The sequence below is a fragment of the Magnolia sinica genome, chromosome 19 (assembly GCF_029962835.1).
Source record: "Magnolia sinica isolate HGM2019 chromosome 19, MsV1, whole genome shotgun sequence".
In the NCBI taxonomy this organism is placed as follows: domain Eukaryota; kingdom Viridiplantae; phylum Streptophyta; class Magnoliopsida; order Magnoliales; family Magnoliaceae; genus Magnolia; species Magnolia sinica.
This window is the reverse complement of record NC_080591.1, coordinates 43,821,570-43,844,281: the sequence shown is the minus strand read 5'-3', so window position 1 is coordinate 43,844,281 and position 22,712 is coordinate 43,821,570. Positions and strand designations below refer to the sequence as shown.

The 22,712-nt window shown below is 40.1% G+C and overlaps 1 protein-coding gene across 1 annotated transcript in view; it reads left to right on the top strand.

The window, feature by feature from the left end:
• The window catches only part of LOC131235585 (uncharacterized), a 49,649-nt gene that overhangs the window by 15,389 nt on the left and 11,548 nt on the right, over positions 1–22,712 (top strand). Inside the window, exons 3-5 of the mRNA XM_058232798.1 lie at positions 6,646–6,726; positions 8,481–8,569; positions 8,666–8,740. Coding sequence (XP_058088781.1) covers positions 6,646–6,726; positions 8,481–8,569; positions 8,666–8,740 — 245 coding nt within the window. The remainder of the gene's footprint in view (positions 1–6,645; positions 6,727–8,480; positions 8,570–8,665; positions 8,741–22,712) is intronic.

The window sequence follows — 22,712 nt, the reverse complement described above, 5'->3', positions numbered from 1 at the left end:
GAAACATGTTAATGATTCAGCGCGTTCAACTCCTCTTCTTCAAGATAGGGCTATTGCCCTTGTGGATTATCCATTGTTTTAGTCTTCTGTATTGGAAATTGAGTAATTGTTTCATCTTCAATAACATCTGTATGATTTTTTCATCAATACAATGTCACCTGGCCATGCCCAGTGAGTGAACCCATCATGGTTCATGCACGATACAATTAAAACAACGCATTCAAGTACAACATAACGATCTAATATAACAGATTGATACAATGCGATTGATGTATATGGTACAAATGTTGTAAATGATGTTGATGATGCATCAAGTTGGTATAAATAGAAACCATCCACTTGTTTGGGTTGGATATTGGCAACTTGCATCTGCACTCGGTAGGCTTCTACCATTGGTAGGCATGGGCAAGGCTGCATCAAGCGGGTATAAATAGAAACCATCCACTTGCTTGGGTTAGATATCGGCAACTCGCATCTGCACTCTGCAGGCTCCTACCATTGGAAGGCATGGGCAAAGCCTACATCCCCCCATTGGGCAGGCTTCTACCAATGGTAGGCATTGGCAAGGTCCGCATCCCCCTCGTTGTGAAGGCTTCCACATGTAGTGGATTTCTAGTGGGTACAAGGGGTTGTCTCCTAAGTATCTATACAATAGCGCTGTTCAATGCAAGGAATGAATGTCTGATATATCAGCAATCGCATGAACTGTCACACACATCTCTGTACATGAGAGGTAATTTCAATGATTTCAAAAACACTCAAGCACAAATCAATCCATAATCAATTTAATTCAGACATTAATAATCAAAATCATAATACAACTAAACATAACAGCCAAAGCAATCTATTTTAATCATACGAAGAGGAAACATGTTAGGATCACTCACCTGTCTCTATGAACACACGTGCTTTGTACTTTTATAATCACCACATGTGATTACCTACACCCTATAAATAGTTGGCATGTGATGGTTATGTTGGGTGCACAAAGTGACTAAACTCGCACTTAGTTTAAATATAACCCTAGTATTATTATTTAAAGTATAATTTAATTTATGATAATAAACATGGTTTACTTGGATTCTTAACAAGGGTCATTGTATGAGTGTGTAAATAGGTTGAAAGTCTTGGTTATAAAGTGGTGTTTGCATAAGTGTAAATGAGATTAAAGCACAGGTAAAAAGTATTTTGGGCTCAACTGTCATTTTGAAAAGAACAAAAGCAAAAGGGTCTTTTTAACTTTTATTTCATTTTGCCTTTTAGTGCATGAGTTTTAACGGTACAAATTGAATAAGAAAATGTGACCCGCTTGATATTTGGATTGAGTTCATTTATGGATTTGGACTCTAACAAAGGAGACCATTCAAGTGGATGGTGTGGATCTGACACATACTTCAATGTGGTGTCCACAATTCGAAAACCCAAACTGATACCCAACTTTCAACGTTAGAACCCTTCCAATGCTGGAAGGAATTTTTTTTAAAATTTCTTTCTCATTTTTGTTTCTTTTTGTACTGGGTCCACTCTTAAGCATCGGTGTAATATTTTAACCGTGCATATGATTGTTACCCTTATAGTAGCCGTTGGGTAAAAATCTTGGTCCCAAATGAGATATGTGCTGTCCACAATGATCAAATGAACCCAAACATTTGCTCCCATTATTTTACTTCGGTGGGGACCACACAGATCTCAAATCCATCATGAGATTTCATTGCAAGCCTTACATCGCCTTCCAAACACATTGGATGAAGAAGATATAACATACACACCATGTTGGGGCCATTGTTGTAATCTAAACGTGGACCGTTCCAGCACCTGGAATAGCTTTGGTTACAGCGTTGTAACCTTTAATATTATGTGTGTGTGTGTGTGTGTGTGTGTATAAAAGTGGGTCCCATTGTGAGAATCTGAGCCGACCATCAGATAGGCACCTAAGGTTTATCCATTGGGCCCAAATATCTCCTTGATACAAGACGTCTGTGGACCACATGAAGCTTCATAGTTGGTGCTCATTTTCCATTGTTCTGTAAACTTTGGTCCACCTGGATTTTGGTTCAGGATGATTATTGAGCCGTAAGATATATAAGGGTCAAAAAGATGAATGAAAAGCATGGATCTTTCACACACATTGAATTTGAGATGGGCCCCACAAAAATGACGCATGGATCAGAATCAATTATGGATATGAAATTTTATTAAATATGGTTTGGATGTGATGAGTCTTTTAGCTTTATAAAATTTTTCTTGGCGGCCCACACACGTTTCGTGCGTGCTGGATCCACCCCGTTCACTCGTTTAACTCGTTTAACGCCATCATTTTAGGACATGAGTCCAAAATTGAGCCACATTTGAGATTCTAATGGACCATACCATCACTAACAGTGAGAACCGTTCATTCACTCTTTAACCGATCGATCTACTTATGTACAGTAAAATTGATCGATCTACTTATGTACAGTTGAATAAATGCTTCTGCACATACTCATATATGGGTAAACAGGCACCCAAAATTGCTGGTCGTTACACCTGGTGGATCTAATGTTCTCTGACCCAGATTGTTCATCAGGTGTGCTCCAGTTGGTGCCAATGTTTGTTGAACTAGACTTCTCATCTATGGAGATGATGCAAAAAAAAAAAAAAAAAAAAAAAAAAAAAAAAAAAAAGAAAAAAAGAAAAAGGAAGAAGCCTTGCATCTAATTTTGGAAGCCGATCTAGTTGTTGGCCTACGAATGGATGATAAAGTTCATTGGCATGGGGAAGGCATTGTGTGTGGGTGGTGTTTTTGTTTTGTGGTCGTGATTTTTGATGCACAACACAATATTCTAGCTATCCAAACCACTCATACAGAGGAGAAGAGAAGTAGATGAATAAAGACAAAAAATTAGATGTGACATGTCCATCAGTAATTTCACTTAAAGGTTATACATCCATTCTTGCCTACACAATAATCACTTAGTTGTTTCTAAATTAAAAAAGGAAGGATATACATCCATTCATGCATGCATGCACATATGCATACATACATCAATACATCCATACATGTGACATATCTGTCTATCCATCCATCCATCCATACATGCATGCATTAATACATCCATCCATCTTGTCATACATACTACACTAAACATCCATCCGTCCATGCATACAAAAATGCATCCATCCATACATGCATACACACACACATACATGATCCATCCATCCATCTGGCCATCCAACCATCAATCCATCCATGCATAGATACATACATACACACATGCACATATGCACACATCCATTCAAACATACATCCAACCATCCAATCACCTATTGATCCTACAATCAATGCATGCAAAAATACTTACACACACACATGCACAATGATCCATCCATCATCCAACTAATTTTCGCCAATATATGCAACCAATTGAATCATAAAAAATAACAAGTTAAAAGAAAACAGAAATCTAAAAAATGAATTCGAATTTATTTTCTTTTAAATAAAACATCTATTTTATGCATTTTTCAAAAATTTAAATAATTTAAAAAAATGGAAGAGGGGTGGTTGAAACCCACTCCCCAACTAGATCCTCAGAAATTCCTAAAAAAAGTTGAATTTCCTTTTTTTTTTTTTTATATATATAAAAATTTTCTGAATTTTGTTATTCCAGCCTACCAAGGTTTCTATCGGTGATTTATCCCTCAAATGGGAATTTTAATCCACCAGGAATGAAGATGAGGTGCTGAATTTGACCCCCCACCACTAAGACCTGGAGGAAACCCCTCATATGTGGCCACGTTTGTATTAGCAATTAAATGAATTGTTGACAGTCCATGCTCGGCCCACGTGTGGCCCACCCAATAACTTGAAGGATTGGCTTTCTTCCAAAGATTGCTACATACTGTACTATGAATCCTACATCTCACTTAGGAATTGCAATCCATTCATAGCCATCCGATTCAAGTTTATGGTTGTGAGTTGCTTTACTTCCCGCATGTTTGATGTGTAGAGATTTTTCTCATTTGGACAACGTCCCATCTGCATTATGCTCATCATTTGATCACATGACTTGGATTATTGTCTGATCAACTTCAATTCTCTATATAGACTTCAAGTTGATCGGATGATAAAGCGGGCCACACTTTTTATATTAATTTAAACACTACTGAAAAATGATAGTACACCACAAGTGATTCCCAATTTACAAGGCAGCCAAACACAAGCATTATAGGTTTTATGCTCATTGTGTCCTACTATAAACGGTTATCCAAACCAAGGTGTGCAAAATCGGTTACGTATCGGCCATATCCAATACATAACGATAACGTACATTCTTCTTCTTTTCTTCTTCTTTTCATTGACTGTTGCTGCTGTGGTGGCTGTAACAGCTGCTGCTTCTTTCCTCCCCATCTGGTGCGGCCCCCTCTTTGGGGTGGCCTCTCTCTATCTTTCCTTCTTTTTCCCTCTAGGCTTCCCTCTCAATTTTTCAATTCCCCCCCTCTTAGAAAAACGAGTGGAATTTTTTAAGTACTCCGCGAATACGCCGCTCAGTGCAAGTGCACTATTTCGTGGCGTGGGGCCACCCTTGATTTGTGTTTTGTATCCATGCCATCCATTAGCTTTTCTAGTTCATTTTAGGGCATTGTCCCTAAAATGAAGCATAAAGCATATTCAAATCTCGAGTGGACCACACAGTAGGGATTGAATACCCACCATTAAAAACTTCCTAGGGCCCACTGTAATGTTTATTTGCCATCAAACCTATTGATAAGGTCACATATCCCTAGATGAAGGGAGAACGCAGATAACAACTTGATCCAAAACTTTTTTGGTAACTCCCAATAAGTTTTTAATTGTGGGAATTCAATCCCTACTGTGCGGTCCACTTGAGATTAGGATTTGACTCATTTTTGGGACTGTGCCTTGTAATGAGTTGGCAAAAGGGATGGACGTCATGGATAAAACAAAAAATGCATCACCATCACCCTCATGCCTCCTCCCTCTATTCGGACTTGGCATTATTCTCATTATTAGTTGGCAGAAGTTCTGTAAACAGTTGGCTACCTGAAATCAGCCCTACTTTCCTTGGGCTGTGGACCGGCATGGTATCTGTAGTTGGTAAATGCAACCAGCTATGCTATGTTGGGTTGAGTTTAGGGAGTTTGGGCAAGGGACACACTTGATCACTTTGGTACAAATTTTAAAGCACAGGGATACACAGATGTCGATCAGATTTGTGACTTGGGTGTGTAGATCTCAACCTCAGGTTGACGATACTGGAGCTCCCTTGGAAACCCCATGGGCATGCTTTGTAGTGACAAAGAGGGCAGTGAAGATGGTATACCGTAGTCAAGCATATGGGACAAAGTGTTGGGGAGTCAAGGAACATCTTATTCATAGGATGAGCGTATCTGACATGAAAATGTTGAGATGGATGAGTGATAAGACAAGGATGTAATTAGAAATGAATGCATTTGAGTGCACTTAGGAGTAACACCAATAGGATGAAGAAAATAGACTTTAGATGTTTTGGCCATGTGCAATGGAGACCCAGAGCTGCATTAGCGAGGAGCAAGTTCAAGTTGAAGGCTGTAAAGGGCAATGGGAAGGCCACGTGGGTGGAAGTAGGGCTGAAAGTCAGGCGGGTTGGGTTGGGTTGGTGCTCAACCCTAGCCCAACCCAAGGTTCCTATACCTCAACCCTAAACCAACCCAACCCAACCTCAAGTTGGGAATTCTCAACCCAAGCCCAACCCAAGCGGGTTCGGTCGGGTTGGCCGGGTTGGTCGGGTAGATATATGCTAATATTTTCATTATTACATTAGTCTATTATATTTTCAATACAAGTTTTATTTTTTATACCTATAATTTTATTAATTATATATGTAGTTATTTATCATAAAGAACATTTTTTCTAAAAAATATACGACAACTACTCCTTTAAAAGTCGTATTGTGTATCAAGCAATCTATTTGGGAGAGAAATCTGGTGTATCTTGTTAGCTTGAGTCATTGGAAATGACGTGGACCAATGAAACCCGACAAAATTGGAATTTCCTGTGTGTTCAACATAGACGATCCACACTCAATTATAATTAATTTATAAGGAACTTATATGTTGATTGGGTTCGGGTTGGGTCGGGCAACCCGAGACCTCAACCCGAGCCCAACCCAAGTTTTATTGGGTTGGCGTTTGTATGGCCCAAGCCCAAGACCAGACCCGATACATCCTGCCCAAGCCCGATCCAATGTCGGGTCGGTCACAGGTCAATCAGGTTGAACCCGCCCAACTTTCAGCCCTAGGTGGAAGTAGAAAAGATTTGATGACCTATGGTTTAACTATTTAACCAAGTTTTATGGCCTTTGAGAGTGGAATATTGCAACCCCAATTAGTTGGGATAAGGCTTAGATGATGATGGTGGGTTGAACTGACCTCATATCTACTGTAGCTTTCTTTAGCTCACTCTTTATTATTATTATTATTATTAAATCATTACATTATTATTTTTAAATAGTTTTGTGCCAAACTAGAGAGTTATAATGTTCTGATTCTTTTGTGTGGTATTTATATCTCTGCTTTTGTTATTTGAATACCGTACCCTTATATGAGTTCATTTTGTTCTTTAGTTTATTTGTTTTTTTTTTTTTTTTTTTTGGGGCACCTTTGCAGGAAAAAGGATCTAATGAAATTGTCCTCAAAGCTATGGGGAGGGCTATCAACAAGACTGTGATGATTGCTGAATTAATTAAGGTGGGTTGTTCATGAATTGTTTACTATCGGTTTTGAATATTGATATCAGTGGGCGTATTGGCATGGCAAAAAACCATTACGATACAGTGCATATCGATATTGGCCCCGTATTGGAAATTTTGTATTTTAAACAAAAAATGAAGGAAAAAAAAAGAAAAATGGGATAAAAAGAGAATCTATCAATTTTTATTTTATTTTATTGTGTTTTGAACATGTTTTCAATGGTGTATCAGACCATTCTTTGGTAAGAATGCTGTCTGTTGGGTTAACCTGCTGTAACCTGTGAGCTGTGATGTTGAGTCTTTTGATATAAATTGTTTATGTATGTCATAAATTGATATGATATCTTATTAATGAATGCATTCATTTATCATTTCATCCATGTGTCCATTTACCAAATTGCTTTTGAAAAAAATACATTTTTTAAAATGGTAAAAATACATGAAAAAACAAAATTACAGCTCATAGATGGTAAATTTACGTTCAAACAATATAGATCTATGTTCAGACAACAATAATTTTTCAATTTTCAAATATTTAAAAAAAAGAATAAAAAAATTCAAAATTGCCAAAAATTGGTTGTAAATACATAATGTATTTAAAATGTAGATTCAAATAACTTAGATCTATGTTTAGACAACCTAAATCTATCATTCCCCCAAAGAAATTTTGGAAAAAAAGAATTCCAAAATTGCCTAAAAAATGGCAAAAATATCCCAAAAATTAAAAATAAAATCCAGTAGCAATGATAGATCTAGGTTCAAATGACCTAGATCCTGGATCTATGTTTAGACAACCTAAATCTATCATTTGCCCAAAGAAATTTTGGAAAGAGAAGAAGAAAAGAATTTAAAAAAAAGCCTTAAAAAGGCAAAAAAAGGGCCGAAAATACAAAAAATAAATTAAAATCCAGTAGCAATAGTAGGTCTATGTTAAGAAAACTTAGATTTACCTAGATCTAACATTCAATTGATTTTCCTAAACTTATTTTGGAATTTTTTTTTTCAGTAAATGCCGAAAAAATGGCCCGAAAATACAAAAAAAAAAGTCATAAAAATGTTTTTAAAAAAAAGGAACTGCAAAATTTGTAGATCTATAGTATCAAAACACTCTTCATGCATCATTACAACAATTAGTGTAAAAAAGTGACAATAAAGATTTTCTGAAAATTTGAAAAAATACCACCGTAATTTATGAAAAATAAAAAAAAGGGCAAAAATCCCTAAATCGAATGAAGCATGATTTGATCAGTTTGGGGTTATCATGTTGATTCAATATAATTCCAACAAGAATAAACATAAAAAAGAAGACAATTTAACCCTTTTTTTATTTAAAAATATCTCAAATCAAGTACCCAACATTTGGTCCTTTGATTTGAGGCAAAAAAGCTTGTCTTTAAGCCTGAACAATCCCTGACTTGTAGAAATTCGAAAGGAGAAGAAAAAAAGGTGAAAATGTGGAAAATGGGAGCTGATTGTAGTTACTTGAGTGTATGACTATTGGTGCTGATACGGTCCAAATTTTTTTCAGAATGTGCCGATACAGACCTGTGTCGCGTATCGTACTAGGCTGATATGGGTACGATACATCCATATCGGCTGATACTATAACAATACTCAAAACACTGCTATCCCTGGAAACTTTTTACTCATTTTGTTCTATCAAGTGCTTAATCTCTATATTAGCGTGATTTTGTGACATCTCTCTCAAAATTATTCTTCTCTATGCACAAATAAAATGCATTTCATTTTCAGAGAAGGATTGTAGGTCTCCATCAAAACACATTAATTGGATCTACTGATATAACTGACACGTGGGAGCCATTGGAAGAGGGCCTTCTTCCGTAAGTTCTACTATGATCCTTTGGTTCTATGTAATTTTTTCAGTACATGCTATGTTATCAGTACAAATATTTTGTCATCTGTTTCATATGTTGCAGTCTGGAAACTACTCGTCATGTATCAATGATCACAATAACATTATCTAAGAAGCAGCTGGATGTTTCCTCGACAGGGTAAATCTCAATTTTATGTTCCTGTTGATTCTACAGATGTCACTGATTTTTTTTTTTTTTCAAGCTGCTGTCATACACTGTTGTTTCTCTGGGTTGCCATTAATGTGACTTATTCAATAATCGTAACTTGGTCTATTGAAACTTTGTTTTCCCTGGAAAAGATCTATGATATCTGATAAGATGCAACTGTATATTAAAGTTCTCATTGATTTGGATCCCAGTGTTTCTTTGTTTGAATATGCCATACAAATCTGTGCTGTGCTACTCGACTGCGTTGCAAGATAGTGGGGTGTCAAATGCATAGTGGGCTGGCCTCTTTAAGTTAACTAATTTCAGCTCTACAATAGTCTTGAATATTACATATATTCCGACTATGAAGCTGAACACAACCATCGCCATCTCCATCCTCCATCACAGGCTTGTCCCAGCTATTGATGGCTGGTACAGAAAATCTCGTGTAGCTTGGCAATAGTTTAATGACTGGCTGCCCACCTGACATCAGCCCTCATGTTATGAGTGCTGGCGACCTGCTGATGCAATTGCTACTGGGCAGAGTTCTCAATTGTGAAGCTGCTATTTATTAGATGTGGATTGATCATGACATTTAGTGATATCACTGTGTACTTGTTCCTGAACATGTTATAGGATGCATGCTGAAATCCTTGGAACAAGTGATATTATACATCATTTTAGCTAATGAATGCCTTATCCACGTGCTGTTCAATACCTCTCATGTTGCACGCCATGGCATGTGCTTAGGTTTGAAAAGTGGGTTTGCAAACCACTTGGAGGTGGCTGAACTATTTAACAGTTGAGCCGTATTCCTGATGTATTTTATATGCCTCTCTGACTCCAAATTGCTGGGAGAAAGTCTAAGATGACAATGGAGTCTTTTTACCCTACTAAAATACTTACAAGTTGTATTCAGTAAAGCTGATTAGAGAGAGCAGGTTGTCTCTAGTCTAAGCAACTTCGAAGGATACAAAATTTGCAGGTAATGACAAAATCTACCCTACTTTATGATGAGATTCCGAAAGCAGCCTCTCCTTTTCTGTTCTATTTCTTTCTTTTTGTTGTTACAAATGCATGTACCCCTAACTTTTCAGTGAAATTCCAAAAGCATCCTTCTTTTGACTGGCAAAATAAATTGTTAGAGAAGTACATTAGTTGTCCATTAAGGTAATGGGTATTGGTTTCCAATACATAAGGCTAGGTCTTTAGGTGCCCTTCTTAACTAATATTTTGGCCGATGAGCTGACCTGGCCTCTCTTGACACTTGCATAAATGAAACTAAAAATAGAAGCTTTAACACATTTAATTGATGATGAAAGCACATTTCCCTGGAGTACTTTCCTTTTGCAGTCCCAAGCAATTGCACTTGGGGACTTGTGTTCCACCAGAAGTGGGCTCACAAATGACTCCAAGAAAGGGTAATTTGAACTTCAGTTGTTAAAATATCAGCAAGTCCGGACTCTGGAGTCGTTGGCTCTCAGTTGGGCCATCTAAAAAAAGGGTTTACACCCATATCAACCATATTTCTAATTGTATCACCCATCCTAATTTCTAATATGCAATTTCATGATACGGCTGTTTTGTAACTGCATCGGGTCTCCTTATATGTGATACAGGTGGAAATTGGCTATCCTTAAAAAAGACAGTATTGGCTCTGATATGTCTATAAAAGCTTCTTGAAAATCTTTCCAGGATTTCCTTTTTTTTTTTTTTTTTTCCTACTTTATGAATTTTAATCATGGAGGAAGCCTAGAAATTCATTATAGACTTGAATAGGCGTATTGTGGGGGCCAAAATGCAATATTTGAGTGAGAATCGCGATGGATCGAAGTGGAAGGACCATTTTGGGAAAAATCGAAGAAGCGGTGAACCATCATTCTTTTTATGTTGGCTTTTCATCTTCTTTTTGGTTTTGAATGTAATGGGGCCTATTCCACTAAATCGTGCTTGGTCTGTGTTTGATTAGGGCCTATTTTATCCTGCTTGACTATGAGTAGAGAAGATGTTTTATTTCAATGTAATGGGCACTAATCCTCTAAATCGTGTTTGATTTGTGTTCGATTAGCACCTATTTGGTTGACTTTCATTAGGTCAAGCCAACTGGCAACAATTTTACCAAAGAACGGTAATGTGTAATGGAGGCCAAGGACTGTGCTGGTTAGAAGTGAGTTGGTATAAGTTGAAAGGGCAAGAGGAAGGCCTAAAAGGATTTGGGTGGAGGTAGTGAGAAAAGACTTCATGACCTATTGTCTAACTAAAGTTTTGGCCCTTGATAGAGTGGAATGATAGAACATGATTTATGTAGCTGACCCAATTAAGTTGGATAAGGATTAGATGATGATGATGATGATGGTGAATGGTACAATACATTGTTAAATATTTGTTTTACATAAAAAGATTCATGTGTTTTACACTTTCCCCTTTTCTCGATAATGTTTCAATCCACTTGTTAAAAAAAGGGGGATGATACATGCTTGGTGCTTGGATCATTCAAAGATGGGTCTTAAATGGTTTGATACATGGTTTGCCAACTAGGATTCAACTTGGGACTCAATCGGTCATCGGGTCCAGGTTGACCCAAGGATTGGTGGGTTGACTGGGCTTGTAAAAAATGGTTTATATTATGAAATAAATTAATAAAAATACAAGAGTATAATAATTAACAAAATAACAAAAAAATTAAAAAAAGCATATTAGCAAATAAATCCAAAAACTGGAACATCATGAAGTCAATATTATTGTTTAAAAAAAGGAAATAATAAAGAAGTAATTGACAAAAAAAAAGATTTTTTTTTGAAGGATAATGAAATTTTATTAAAGGCTCACCGAAAATCAGCAAGAAAAGAATACAAGGAGAGTGAAAGAAAAAAAGAAAAGGGGCTAACAGTGAAAACAATTTGACTAGAGAGGCCCACTCCAACACGAGAGTTGAAACATGTCTAAAACTCTATGGACAGAAGAATAGGAATCTTTAAAATAGCGCTTGTTCCTCTCAACCCACATAGCCCACCAAACTGCTAGAAGGGATATGTGCCAACGAACCTTGTTCTTAATGAACGAACCTTCTCTATGCCAACCCCACGATGAGTCCTTCACATTATCGGGCATAGGCCATGAAGGGGTGAAAGAGGAAATGACATACGACCAAAGGTTGATGGTGAAAGGGAAGGAAATGAAAAGATGATCAATTGTTTCCTTAGCTTGTTGACATAGATAACATCTGTTCGGAATGACTGCTTCTGTAGATTGTGTATTGTCTAGACTCTTTTCCTTCCCACCAACCAAGTAAAGGCCGCTCTACCTTGGGGGGAATAGCATAGAACCAAAAATGAAACGCGTAACTCCCGTTCTCTTCGGACGGTGAAGGGCAAAGATGCTTGTAGAAGGAGCTCACTGAAAACCGACTAGATCTATGAACGGTCCAAACCATTTGGTCTTTGCCACCTGTTGGAGAAACAAATCGGATCTTGTCTGGGAGGGCAAGGAATTCTGCCAATTCCTGATTTGAGAGACCTCTTTTTTTTTTTTGAAAGATCACTAAAATTTCATTAAAAGGAAAAGGATAAAACAAAGGGGAAAGGAGAACCAAAAGCAAAATAAAAAACGGCAGTCTGCTGACTCCTTAAACCTAACATCAATTACTGCCCATTCTACAAGCATGCATTTAGCATTGGAAATTATACTGTGCATAGGATTAGAAATGTTATCAAAACATCTGTTGTTTCTCTCTATCCAAACAACCCACTAGATTGCTAAAATCGATATTCTCCACATCCGCTTCAATAACTTGCCCAAATTGACACCATGCCACGCGTAGAGAAGGAGATTGACCGAGCCTGGATTGCACCAGCTTAGCCTAAAACACTGCACAAATTCAGACCATATCGTAGCTATGAACGGGCAGTGGAGGAGGAGGTGATCAATCGATTCCTCTTCCTTCATGCAAGCATAAACAAACGTTTACAATCGGCATCCCCCTTTTCTTCAAATTATCGATTGTAAGAATTTTCTTTTGCCCCACTAGCCAGCCGAAAACCAGAATTTTTGGGGGAGCCCCACATTTCCAGATGAGGGAAAACGGGTGGGGATTGGTGGCAAGGGGAGTGGCCATCTTCTGATAGAACGACTTAACTGTAAATGCGCCAGATTTGTCCCATCGCCAGTTAATGCGATCAACAGATTGAGGGTCCAGCTTGATGCTATGCAGTCTGTGAAGAAGTTCGACGTACTCGGAGGCCTCCCAGTCATGAAGATATCTTCTATGATCCACATTCCAGAGTATATCGCCACCAGAAACATAAATGCACCTGTTTATCATTATATCTTTGTTTGGGGCAAGTTGGAAAATGTTTGGGAATGCTTCTTTCAGAGGAATGTCACCCAGCCAGGTGTCTTCCCAGAATCGAATACGATCACCCTTACCTTGGTAAAAAACAACCCCCTTAAGCACCTGATTTTGCATGGCCAGAATTCCCCTCCAAAGGGCAGAGGCCCTGTAGTTAGAAGAGGGCTTAGACCACCAGCCCCCCATAGAAGTACCTTATTTATATTTGATCACCTTATTCTAGAGGCTGTCATTTTCAGTCCCAAGTCTCCAGATCCACTTTCCCAGGAGAGCACCATTCATAACCTTGAGATCCTTTATGCTTACACCCCCTTCTTGAAAGCTGCAGCACATCTGCTTCCACTTGATGGAATTTTCTTGTTTGTCTTGCCATTCCAAAAGAACTCACATCTCAGCTTATCAATCATCTTCAAAACACTAACCGGGCATCTGAAAAGGGACATGAGGTGCACGGGCAGATTTGATAGGGCCGCCTTTATGAGAGTAAGCCGACCACCTCTCGAGAGATAGCGACATTTCCATTTAGCAAGATAGGTTTCGACACGATTAATCACCTTGTCCCCCGAAACTTTTGGGGGCACTCCAATACATAACGGAAGACGAACAAAGGATGAAGGGAGCGAGGCCGCTGAACAACCAATATTATGAGCAAAATCCAATAGCTCCTTGTCCTCCACATTGATGCCAAACAACTTTGACTTGGCCAGATTCACTTTCAGCCCCCGACACCACCTCAAAGCAACGGATAGCGGAGTGTAGGTTGTCCACCAAACTGGAGCTGCCTCGTAGAAAATGAGGGCATCATCCGCATATTGAATGTGGGAAATTGTGGTGGGCATTCCTCTCACTCTAACTCCATTAAAGAGACCTTCCTCTTCTCCTTTTTGCAACATTCTAGATAGGGCCTCACCAACAATGAGGAACAAAGAAGGGGACAAAGGATCACCCTAGCGCAACCCTCTTGAACTTTTAAAGAAACCTTTGAGGAACTTGTTTAGAAGGATCGAAAAGTGAGCTAAACTAATACACTCCCTCATCCACTGTCTCCATTTATTACCGAAACCCATCCTCCTAAGCATGTACTGCAGAAAATTCCAATCGACGTGGTCTTAGGCCTTCTCAATATCTAACTTGCAAATTAAAGACTTGAAGCCGGATTTGTGAGTAGAGTCCAAACATTCATTTGCAATGAGTGCACAATCTACAATTTGCCTTCTTGGGATAAACGCGCTCTGGTTACTAGAGATGATCTTTCCTATAACTGTATTCAAACGAGTTGCTAACACTTTGGCCAGAATCTTGTATGGACCACCAAGCAGATTGATGAGTTTGAAATCCTTAAGCGTGGTTGCACCTGAAGCTTTTGGAATGAGCATAATAAAAGATGCCCCCAGACCCTTCGACAATCTGCGTCTATCATGGAATTCCACAAAAAAAATCCATCAGGTCTCCCTTGATGACATTCCAGTAGCTTTGAAAGAAAGAAATGGGGAAACCATCGGGGCCTGGGCCCTTTTCCCCTCCAAGTGAGACCACAACACTCCACATTGAAAGGCATTTCCAGACTGCTGGATTCATCATTGGATAGACTGGGCATTTGAAGATTATCTAGTCTTGGTCTGCCCCAACACTCTCCTTGGAACTGAGCTTTAAAATGGCGGATTGCCTCTTCAGCAATTTGAACCATCTTCAATCCGACTGCCGTCAACCACAATACTGTTAATTCTATTCCTCCTGGCATTCATATTAGCAATAGCATGGAAGTATTTCGTATTGCTATCCCCCTCCTTTATCCATCTGACCTGGGATCTCTGCTTCCAATCTACTTCTTTTTCAAGAGCTCTGGCAGATAGAGCCTGAATAATCTGTATGCGTTTAGACAAGAAATCTGATGGCCTAATTCCCGCTTCAACTTCAGCATCGAGGGCTTGTAAATCTTCCAGTAACGATTCCGATTCCAGATCCCTATTGCGAAACTCAGACTGCTTCCATTCCTTGATTTTATCTTTCATCTTCCTCATCTTGCAGCATAATCTATACCCAGCATAACCTTCTACTGTGAATTTGTCCCACCAGTCAGCAACCAACTGTGAAAATCCTTTTATTTTAGTCTAAGAGATCTCAAATCCAAACGGTTTTGGGCCCTACTTTTGGTCCTCAGCCGCAAGTAACACAGGGCAATGGTCCGAGGTTGTTCTTGGGAGGGCTGTCTGAGACACCAAAGGGAAAACTTCCAGCCATTCAGGAGATATTAGAATTCTATCCAGCCTGGAATAGATTGGATCAGCTCTTTTGTTTGCCCATGTGAATCTGGCACCAAGAAGGGGGAGATCCAGCAGTTCTTGATTGTTGATCCAAGAGGAAAAAGCGCGCATCGAGGGAGAGATCTTTCACCCGTGGGATTTTTCCTTTGCGTATCTGATGACGTTGAAATTTCCAACAAAATAGCACGGACCCACAAATCTCCGGCTGGACCTGCTTAATTCATCCCAAAAATCTTGCCGACGAGCATCCTGGGAAGGACCATAAACCGAGGAGATGAGGCAGCGAAAGGACAATGATTTATCTTGAAGAATGATCGACACCAAGAATTTTCCAGTCCAACTATCTTCCAGAGTCCATTGAGCTGATTTCCACGCCATGAGCATGCCGCCCGCAGATCCAACCGCATCCAGAGACACCCAGTTAGCGTCAGCAGCTTTCCAAACCGATCATCAAAATGCTGAATCTTGGTCTCCTGGAAACAAATAACATCAGGGTTCCTCCTCCCACATGACTCCTTTATTAGCCTTCTCTTCTGCTTTGAACCCACTCCCTTCACGTTCCATGAGAAGATCTTCATGTAATCACTGCACTGCCCCGAGAAGCTTGAAATCTCCACCCAACTCTTTATTGTCATTGAATCCTGATCTCTCAGAAAGCCGCCACAGTTCCCTATTGCTGCAAGACTTGGAAAGACGTCTTCTAGGAGACCTGTGCTCTGAAATTGGTCTCCCTCGAGTTTCCACACAGTGGAACAGGGCAATAAAATCTTCCGGACAGTCCCCGAATGATTGGCCTACAGCCCTTCCCACATGACTGATTGCATCCCTCACCCATTTTTTCTTATGAATAGTATCAATGAGTTTTGCTCTTCCCCCGTTCTCATTCATCTTCTTTTCTAAGGCTCCCTCCTCCTCTGGCAACGTACCTGTGCGAATTTGTAACGGTTCAGCTTCCAGAATGTCTTCCCCAATTCCGTCTTGGAAAAGGGAGATTGGACCCTAATCTGATAAGGCATCCTTAACAGAGAGCGAGGAGGAGAGCATAGAAGTCTGTGATTCGGGGCCGTCTGAGTTCCATGAAGAATTTTTGAATTCAGCTTCGGTAGTGTCTTCTTCCTGTACATTGCCCCTTATTAGCTTATGATGCATTGGAGACATCCTATTTCTGATCGAGCGGAGAATCAATTTTTCTACCAATGCTGCAAGGACGGGGACGATGCACCGTTCAAAATTAGGTCGGGTTGGGGAGAGAGGTTGAGATTGAAATTAATTTGATGATTTTGGCTGTCCGTACCTGAGCCTACCTCCTAACCTAAATCGGAATCACGGATCCTGCAATAGCTGCCATTAAAATGAACGGGCTCTCCTCTAGCATAGCCAGGTGTCCCCATCGGGATCGGAACCGCCTTTTTAGAAATTGCATTGGACCCTAGTTAACGTGGCGGGCTCTCGGTAGCCTCCTTGGACGACTTTGAAGGTCTCCGACCCCGCACATAGGCACGCGTTGGATGCCTGGGAGACTCTGTCACTCCTAGCGATGGACGTCCGAGCATGCGTGATCAGCACGCCATTTGAAACAGGATCACGTGACTCGCTCGAGGGCGGAACACGTGACTCGCACGAGGATGGGGCACGCATATCGTTAGAGACTCGAGGCACGCCAGCCGTAGGATTCTTTGGCGTAGGCAAGGCGCGGTCTGCTACGGCGCCACTTGTTGCGCTTAGTGGCGGGTCACGCGCCCAGGATGACTTGCGAGTCTCGATGGCAGGGCAACACGCTCGCGTGACCAGCACTCCATCAGCGTCTGGGCCATGTGTCTCGCACAGGGGTGGGGCATGCGTACCGGAAGAGTCCCAATGCACACCAGCTGTGGGAGAAACGTCCCGTGCTCCTGAGGAGTATCGTGCATTCCGGAGAACCTCCTCAGAGCTCGAAACCGCCTGAGATGGGGAAGACGATATCTCCTTCGTCCTCCAGAAGTCTCCCCACCTCGGATGAAGTTCCTCCTTTGTCTCTCTTTGAATTGGTAGCTCAACCACTCTTCCCTCCACCAGGACCTAAAGTTGGAGCGGCAACGGGTCTCCCTTTCTTCTTCTGATCCGATGAATCACAACCATTTCCTTCCCCAGCTTAGTCTTCAAATCCAACTCAATGAGAGAGCCAATCATGGTGGCGGCTTTGATAAAGAATTCGTCGTACCATAACTCGAGTGGTACCTCCTAGATGAGGACCCAGAGTTCTTCCATGCTAAATATGGAATAATCGTTCCATTTTTGAACTTTCACTATCAGCTCATCAGGATGCAATGCACTTGCCATAATGAGAAGTTCCGAATTAACTCCCGGGTAGACCTTTATCCATAGGTTGTTGTATCTTATTGGCTTGATGGAGTAGTTGGTCGGTTGAAATCCACAACACTCAGCTATCCATTTTCGAACCTGCGGAATCGAGACACCTTCGCTAGTGCTCACCACCACCGTATCCTGCAACTCCCTTCTGGACCGATCCAATCTATCTTTGCATATGCATATCATGCGTGGATCGAAGGTTTTGATAGCCTCAACCTCTGGATCCGATTGATTCATAGCGATCTGGGGGTGGTTAGTTGAAGATGACTGGAGAGCGACTTTTGATGAAGGTCCCACTAGCTGAAGCAAGGCCTCCTTAAACAATTGCCCACTGTGTTGAAGGGTATCGTCTCTGGGTATAGAACTTTTTGGAATCGTCGCAGCTTCAGAGTGTTTTTTTTTTTTTTTGTGTTTCCTTTAGAAATCTAGAAAATTTCTTCCCAGCCGTTCAGGGTTTTCCGCCAAAGCTTTCGCCATGTAGCATTTGGACTGCCCTTCCCAGCTCCTCTTCGGAGCTCATCCTAACGACAGCGAACCCTCTGAGAAGCCCTGAGAACCTGTCTCTTGGTAAGAAGACATCCATCACCACCCCTGCACGCCCGAAAACTCTCGCAAAGTTGATCGGAAGCCACCCATCTGGGTAGCCTCTGACGAAAAGCGTTGGGTATGACGCGATTTTTTTTATCCTCCCGTCCAACTCCTTACCTTTCCTGGATTTCCGAGCGATGATCTGCCATCGCTTCTGTTGATTGCCCTGATCTACTATCTCCCCCTCCTTTATTTCCCTATCCTCCATATCTGCCAATGGTGAAGTTTCATAAGGTTCTTTTCATACGAACACTTGCCAATGGTGAAGTTTCTTAGGGCTTTTTTCATACGAACACTTCTAGACCTTGTCGGTGTGGATCTCTTCTTTCTTTTCAGCAGCTTTTTTGATACCCCTATAGAAAGATTTAACTGAGAAGACTTTAGATTTGAGATTCTTCCACTCTAACTTACCTGCGCTTTCCGTATCTATCTTGACTTGTTGAATCCGATTCAACAGGGCTACGTATTCTTCTACCTCATGATCAAGGAGGTTCCTTCTACACACAACACTCCACTTTGAGAGACCTCTTCTACAGGGAGGAGTCTAAACAAATAGTGGAGTCGTTGATTGAGAAGCATTTTGCCATTGAAATGTCAACTGAAGGAGCAAGGTGAGCCAGGTTAGGAAAGGCTTGAGATAGGGAAAAATCACCACACCACGTGTCCTCCCAAAATTTGACTCTAGTTCTATCTCCAATGGAGAATAAAATACCTTTCTTGAAAACTTTCTTAGTCGCCATGATCGACTTCCAAGTATTAGATGTCCTATCTTTATATACTCCTTAGTCTCCCATCCCCTCATTTCCGATTTGTACTTAAAAGCAACTATTTCTGTCCAAAGATTACCTTCTTCTGTACCAAAGCACCGAAGCCACTTCCCAAGAAGTGCCTTGTTCATACTGCTAAGATCTCTCAAACCAGCCCCTCCATCAATCGGCTTACAAACCTCTTCCCATTTCAGTAAGTGAAACTTGTTGCCATCTTTTGAACCTTTTCAAAAGAAATTTCTTCTTAAATGATGTAATATTTTCCGAACCACTGAAGGGCACTCGAAGAGCGACACATTAGAGAAGGCCTATGTGATGAGAGTTAGTCTCGACAAAGACAGGAAAAAAATTACCCTTCAATGGAGAAAAGATTCTTGTGGTGGTTCTTATTCTTCTTCTTCCATTGTCTTCTTTTCTTTTTTTTTTTTTTTTTTTCCTCGCTTTCTAAAAAAGCCTAAATAATAAAAGCAATATTGATAAATAAACACAAAAGAGAATTAGAGAAATACATTCTTCCCTTCTTCTTCATCCTTTTTCCAAAAAAAAAGAAAAAAAAAGATAATCAGAAAAACTAATTGACAAAAGATGCAGAATTTTTTTTTTAAAAATAAGTTTTCCTGCATCTCCTTTTTCTAGAAAAACGGAGAATATTAAAAAATTAATTGACAAAGAAAATTAGAAAATCAGTTTTCCTTCATAAAAAAGGTTGAAAAAGAAACTTAAAAAAAATGAAAAATTACCTTCTTTATTATCGTTTCTTCTTTACCTCCTATTTTTTTTTCCTCCTTCAATGAAACCCTAAAGAAGAGGGGAGGGGAGATTGAAATTCAAAAATTAGCGGAGATATGAATGAGTAGGAAAAAAGCTGGTTTTTGTGTTTTAGGTTGTAAGAATGCCCTTACTAGACATCTTTCAATAAGAAAAGAAAGAAAAAAGAATGCCCTCACTGGACTCGTCTGGCCCGTCTTGACTCGTCATAGTCATCTAAGTCACGCATGGAATCAGGACCAGGCCTGAGACCTGTATCAACCCTAGTTCTCCTGACCCAATACCAGCTTTGTGATTGGGCTAAGTTGACTTTAGCCGAGTTGATGCAGGACAGTCTAAACTAGAATGCATGTGTGAGTACATAAATTATCTAGCGAAATAAATTAAGCAAATCAATTGAAATATTCAACATTCCACATCATAGTAAAGATAATAACAAAGGAAACATGCAATAGTTGCAGACCATCATCACAATCTTGCGGTACCATATTCAAATCATGCATGGATTAGATCTGGTGAGGGATGGGACCTCCCGATCTTGCATGGTTTCAATCCAACAATCAATGTAGCTTCATGTTGGAATTCTTTGATAGGGGCTGACTATTGTCGGAGCTAGGGGCCTCCTTCATTGCTATTGTCCCGAAAGTTGAAGGCGCGAAATGCCTAAAAAGCTTTAGACTTATTAGCCTCATTGGGGGTGTATAGATTTTAGCCAACATCGTAGCTTCCAGTTCTCGGTTGTTCTTGTGAATGTTACCTCCAAGGTCCAAGGTGCATTTGTGGGGAGTAGGTAGATCCTGGACAATGCACATATAGCTCATGAGTGCATTGACTTATAACATAGGGAAGGAAAAAGGGTATCATTTTCAGGTTGGATATTGAGAAATATTGTGCCCATGTTGATCGGGATTTTCTTGATTACATGCTCGGATAGTTAGGGTGTGGGTAGAGGTGGAGAGGTTGGATATAAAAATGCATTTGGTCAGTTAAATTCTGTGTTGGTCTATGGGGGTCCCCTAAAGGCTTCTTCAAAGCTTTAAGAGATCTACTTTCCCCTTTTCTGTTTGTGGTGCTAGCAGAACCGTTCATTAAAATGCTGGACAAGGGTCAATAGGTTGGCCTTCTTTTGCAAATTTCGGGTGGAAAACATTATTCTTTAGATCTCGCATCTTCAGCTCGCCAATGTTACCATTCTTTTTTGTGATGCAGATGTGGATATAGTGGACAATTTAAGGAAAATTGTTAGATTCTTTGAAGTGGTCTCGGGGTTGAAAGTTAATATCATCAAGAGGGAGCTGTTGGGTGTGCGTCTCTTCAAGGAAGAAGTGATGAGATTGGCGGAGATCTTTGGGTGTGTTGTGGGATCTCTTCCCTTGTTGTATCTCAGTCTCCCTCTTTGCATTGGCAAGTTGGCGAACCACTTATGGGATAAGGCTAATTGAAAGGGTAGAAATGAAGTTGTCAACATGGAAGAGCCGGTACTCGGGCTGCTGGATAACGCTAAAAAAGTGGCTTTGGCTAATTTGCCGCTATACTCGACGTCTCTCTTTAGGTGTCCAAAATATATTTTGGAGAGGTTGAGATGGGATTTTTTTTTTTTTGGTGGGACATTGATGAGAAGCAAAAATTTCACTCGTTCAAATGGGAAGAGGTTTACAAGCCGTATGGAGAGGGAAGGGGGGAGTTAAGGACCTAGAAAAATATGAACCTTGCTTTGCTTGATAAATGTATGTAGAGATTTGGTTCGGAAAGAAAGTTTGTGGGGTGAGGTAATTGTGGGTAAGTATAGGCTTTAGGAAGAGGGATGGTGGGTAAAGGAATCTTCATTCTATAGGGAGTTGGGGTTGTGGAGGTGGTTTCTAGCTTGTTGAGTAAGTTTAGGGAGGGGATATGCTTCTATCGTGGGGATAGGAAGAGGATTCAGTTTGGGAAGATATATGGCTTTGGGAAAAAAAAAATCACTCTAGCTTGAGTTCCCAGGCTAGCACTTTTCTTCGAAAAGAAATATTCTGATTGCTTGTTGATTCTCCTTGTGAAGGAATTTGTTGGACGAGGATGCAATTGTCTGGTCTCCTACTTGTTGAAGGAATTTGTTGGACGAGGAAGTGGATGAGAGTTCAGTAGGCTTGAGGAGTGTCTTCAGTTTTGCTTTCCATCCTTATGTGAGAGGGATACTGGTGTGGAACAAGGATAAGTCAGGTCACTTCTTAGTTCCTTCTTTTTACAAGATGCTTCAGAGTTCTTCAATGGGAGAGAAGAGATCACACTTCCAAGATTTGGTTCTATGACGCTCCTCCTAAGGTAGCGGCTTTTGTGTGAGTAGTAGGGAGGAAGAGGGTGCTAATAATTGATAATCTTCAAAAGAGGTCGTTGGTGTTCCCATTGTTCCGAGTGTCAATGATATTATCGATAATATCGTCAATATTATCAGCATCGCCAAGTCAACGATATTGATAACACTGGTAGCATAAAAAATTCAAGATATCGGCGATATATTATCGATGTATTGCTAAGTATCGCCAATGTGTTGCCAATCTTATCAACTTTGTGAATTCTATGAGTTGCTCATATCTCGGCGATATTTCGATAATATTGCCAATGTATCAATATTGCCCAAAATTTTGTTTATTGGAAAAAAGTTTTCATTTCAAAATTTTGTTATGGGTGCATGGTTGTATGATGAAATGCATGTTTGTATGCGTTTATATGTATGCATGGATGGATGGATGGATGGATCACATATGCATGTATCTGTGCAGTGTTCAATGTATCGGTATCGCTCCAAGTTTCGTTGGCCAGGGATATGGAAACAATATTGATATCGTTGATAATATTGCTGATAACCGGAAATACATGGAAACATGGGAAAAACTGTGGAA